The 5,000-nt window shown below is 36.8% G+C and overlaps 1 protein-coding gene across 1 annotated transcript in view; it reads left to right on the top strand.

The window, feature by feature from the left end:
* The first annotated feature begins 4,558 nt into the window (after positions 1–4,558).
* LOC133995660 (unconventional myosin-Vb-like) overlaps positions 4,559–5,000 on the top strand; it is a 43,932-nt gene continuing 43,490 nt past the window's right edge. Inside the window, exon 1 of the mRNA XM_062435137.1 lies at positions 4,559–4,743. Within this exon, the coding sequence (XP_062291121.1) occupies positions 4,717–4,743 (27 nt within the window). The 5' untranslated portion in view covers positions 4,559–4,716. The remainder of the gene's footprint in view (positions 4,744–5,000) is intronic.

Here is a 5,000-nt window from a genome sequence, read left to right as displayed (position 1 = left end):
CTGTAGTAAAATTAAAGAGAAATATTATATGATTTCTTTTTTTAACATTAAATTATTTTATTTGTTCAACCTTTAAATACACAGAGACAGTAAACTCTGTTCATTTCAATAAAACCTGGAAACCTTGTTCTAGTTTCAAGTTTCATGTTTATTTTATTTATGACTCAGTGAGTAAAACTAGTTTAAAAAGCAGCTTCAGGTTTGTTCAAATGTACATTTAGATTTAAATCTAGAAATAATCTAAAATGTTTCTTTTCATTTGATGTTTTTAAATGAAGTCATTATTAGTCTAAGTCCACTTAAATACACTGTAGGTTATAAAATATGTAATATGTATCATTCTTTTGTGGTTACACCATTTGACATTTTCAGGAGCATTCAGTCTTACTTTTGGTAAAAAATGGTTCAAATGTCATTTTAAATTATATAAAACCAACAAAAATACTAAATGTACATTTTAACAAACCTGATGCTGCTTTTAAAACTAGTTTAACTGATTTATGAATTACTCATCTTACCAACACTTATTATTACTGACCCACGTTCCTCTTGTTCATACTGACTAATAAAAGATGCCGTTTAAAACTAGTTTTTAAGATCTGTTTAGGTCTTTTTCTGTATTCATCCATTTATAAAACAATTATTAAAACAATAAAACCTTAATAACACATTGATCCAGTTTTCTCTTATTGATCTTTTTTTAATATATTGATTATATTGAACTGGGCGTAAGTCGGACGTCCATGATGTCTTGCTGCGGAGCCGCTGAGTTCAGTCTGAATTTATCTCCTATAAAACCAACAAAAATACTAAATGTACATTTTAACAAACCTGATGCTGCTTTTAAATCTAGTTTAACTGATTTATGAATTCATCATCTCACCAACTCTGATATGAATCACTGAGCTGTCTGTAGCAGTAATAATGTCTCAGTGTAATGCTGAGTGAGAGCAGCTGGTGGCAGTGAGGCAGTGAGTCAGTCAACGTCTCTTTAAGAAGCTCTTTGTTTTCTCGGCTTCACGCTTGTGGCAGCTTGATAATGGAGCCGCTTCCTGTCAGGTAAACAGCTCATACCTGCAGAGGGAGTGGTTTGGGAGGGGACGGACTCATTACCTGAGAGAACAATCACAGAGCTGCTCAGACTGGTCTGAGTGATCCAGCTGACCCACAATGATCCAGAGCTTCTTCACATGAGGATCTATAGATGACAGCATGGCCAATGACTATCAGCCCTACTGCCAGGTAACGTCTCTCACTCATCCTGTCACTGAGCTGCAGGTTAATGTTCAAGTCTCAGTTCTTTATAACACATTATCAGTTACACAACGGCAGATAAGATGTGTCTCCTTGAGTTCAGCCTCAGAGGAACTGCTTACTGTTTAACTTTACCACAAACTTATTATAACAAACTTCATTCACACTTGTGAGCTTTGCTTCGTACACAGAAAGAGGATTTTCACTTTGTTGAAGTCGTACTTTTACTGCACTAAAGTATCCGAGTACTTCTTCCACCACCGTTTATGATAAAACGTTAAGTAATAAAGAATAAAACAGCAAGTATTCATTCTGCAGTTATATTATCATAAACTATATTATTGTTACTATTACTGCTGCATTCATGTGTAAACAGTTTGTTAAAGTTGATTATAATAAAAGTAAAACGATCATTGGAATAATTACACATATTGTTGACTTTTTAAACTATTAAATGACGTCATATTTAACAGAAACTACAACTGTCAGATGATTAGAGGAGAATATAAAGTATAAAGTAATAATAATATAAAGTATAGTATATTAATATAAAGCATGAAATGAAAAGTAAAGTTTCATAAGCAGCTGAGTAAATCTGGTTAAATGTGCTGAAAAAAAGTCACAATTAATGTTGAATTGAGAATATTTGTGATGATTTCCTCATTTATTTCCTCATATTATAAACATAACTCCTATAATTAATATAAGTTATTAATGTGACAGCGTGAGAGGCGACGCGTTAAATGTGAAACTACAGAAACACAACAGTCAGTATTTTATTCATTAAAGCAGAAATGTGATAATTTCCATAAAGCTGAAACAGGAACAGCTGAGGAGACTTCCTGTCCAAACACACTACATTTCCCATAATGCACCTGGACAGCTCCTCCAGTCAGACATGAAGCAAATACATCAACATACATTCAACACTGTGATAGTAATAAAATAATACAATATTAATAATGTGAATCTGTTACCTTCCACAGCTGTGACGATGGTTCATATCTGTGCTGTTATAGATCATGATGATATAATAACATCCCAAAATATCACAGAACAACAGACTGGAAATAATTCCTTCATGAACCAGAGTTACTGGTTCTTCTGGGCGGTGACGTTCTTCTTCTTCTTCTGCTTCTATATATATAATATGTAAGATCATGCCAAACTAGTTGATATGGTGTTTTATTTAATTTACTGTTTTTAAGCAAGTTGAATTATTTGGTACAAAGTTTTTATGGTTACACCACTTAGACATTTTTGCCATAATCCTCTAATATATTCTCTCTAAATGGATTTAAAGCAGAAATTTGATGCTGGGTCCACAAAAATAGAATTTGTGAAGTTATTCATACGTTTATTTTCACATTTTAACCCTTTAAATTTAAATAAACCACATGATCACTAATTAAACTCACTGACCTTTTATATACATGCAGACGACATGCTGCTCTGTGATTGGACGGTTTCTCATTGTCCCAGATACTCAGCACAGAGCCGCTCTGATTGGCTGCAGAGCAACATGAATGACTCATATTTATGAGTAATAATCTGTCAGTGTTAATAATCTATAAAGTTTATTTGAATTTGACAGTGTGATGAACATTTATCTGAGATATAAATTATGATTCAAATCAGATTAAATCTTCAACCATCAGTAACTTAGAGCAGAGAGTTTATTTAAAGCCTGCAGATAAACATGAACCCTGAGCTGTGAGTCAGTTCACACTTCTCTTCATGATGAGTTAATATTTTATTGAATAAATCTGAGCTTGAAGAGGAAGTGCTCCTTCTTCTTCCTCTGCTGTTGGGCGGCAGCGTGACTCAGTGTCGCCTCTGCAGGTTTAAAGTGGAACTGACTGAAGCTCAGCTGCAGCAACCTGCTGACCTGCAGCACTGTTTAGTAAACAGCAGATGAGCTGGTTCAGTTATGAAATGTGAGCTCATCAAAGGACTGAATCAGGCTGCTTTGTTCAGGTAATGATGTTTAAACTGTGATTCCTGCTTCAGGATGTAATGAGTCAAAGCTTCACAGCTGATTCCTGCTTCATGATGTAATGAGTCAAAGCTTCACAGCTGATTCCTGCTTCATGATGTAATGAGTCAAAGCTTCACAGCTGATTCCTGCTTCATGATGAAATGAGTCAAAGCTTCACAGCTGATTCCTGCTTCATGATGAAATGAGTCAAAGCTTCACAGCTGATTCCTGCTTCATGATGAAATGAGTCAAAGCTTCACAGCTGATTCCTGCTTCAGGATGTAATGAGTCAAAGCTTCACAGCTGATTCCTGCTTCATGATGAAATGAGTCAAAGCTTCACAGCTGACTCCTGCTTCATGATGTAATGAGTCAAAGCTTCACAGCTGACTCCTGCAGGACAGCAGAGAGAAGTTAACACGTCACATTTAAATCATTCAATAGAAATCAGACTGTTACAGGAAGGAAGGTAACATACAATAATAATAATAGTAAAACATAAATAAAAGAAAATACAAGATGGAAAAATAATCAATATCCAGAAATAAAAATAAATCTAAAATAAAATGAATAAATGGAAAATTAAAAAGTCAAAAAGAGAAAAAATTAGAAAAAACCCAAACAAACTATAATTCAGACTTATATTGAGACTCTTTGTGGGCCTCGAGCCTCATGTTGGGAAGCAGGTGTGTGTGTGTGTGTGTGTGTGTGTGTGTGTGTGTGTGTGTGTGTGTGTGTGTGTGTCTCAGGGTTATTATAACATGACATGACTTTGACTTTCCAATAGTTTGTATTTTTATTTAGTTTTTAGTTTTAGTGAGTTTAACAAGTGATGAAATAGTTTGAGTGTTTCAGGAGGAAAGCCTTGATTAGTAGAAGCTGTAAATATGTGTGTGTGTATATATATATATATATATATATACACACACACATATTTATATATATGTATATGTGTGTGCGTGTGCGTGTGTGTGTGTGTGTGTGTGTGTGTGTGTGTGTGTGTGTGTATGTGTGTGTGTGTGTGTGTGTGTGTGTGTGTGTGTTTGTGCGTGTGTGTGTGTGTATGTGTGTGTGTGTGTGTGTGTACAGTAGAAAACTGGCTCTTCTCCAGGAAGCACACCGGGCTTCAGTGTGTGAGCGGCTCCCTGCTGTCAGGAAGTAGTCGCTCCGCTGTTTTCTGGCGTTATTCACGCGCACTTCACGCTTTTTATTTACGTTTTGGTCGCGTGGAGTCGAGCGCGTGTAACTCCAGAAACACCGCGGGTTGATAATCGGAGGGAACCCCGCACACACACACCGCAGATTCACCGCACAAACTGACCGAAACTCCGCCGGACACCTGCAGCTCGAGCCGGGGACATGAGCACCGCGCGCGAGGAGGTTCCTCACCTGGTTTAGTTTAGGAAGGAAGTCGCGCGGAGCTCATTAAGGATCATAATGGACTGTTTACCTCTGCTTTAGTTTTGGGGGGAAACGAGCAGCAGCATGTCTGTGAACGAGCTCTTCACTAAGGTGAGTTCACCTGTGTTATGAACAGGCCTGCTTCATCCCAAACAACCAAACCTCATGTTATTCTGTTCCACTTTAACTGGAGACTCACCTGTTGGCTGTGCAGGCAGGTGGGACTGAAGCGGAGATACCAGCTACAGTAGAGCTGTGTGATGGGTTATATATGAGCCGAATGTATCAGCTGACTGAGGAGAAGTTAAATATGCACAGATTTAATGAGAAGATGTGTAGTTTTATCATTTAGCGACACTTTGATTTAA

The sequence above is a fragment of the Scomber scombrus genome, chromosome 15, assembly GCF_963691925.1.
Source record: "Scomber scombrus chromosome 15, fScoSco1.1, whole genome shotgun sequence".
Lineage (NCBI taxonomy): Eukaryota > Metazoa > Chordata > Actinopteri > Scombriformes > Scombridae > Scomber > Scomber scombrus.
This window is presented reverse-complemented; position numbering and strand designations above follow the sequence as displayed.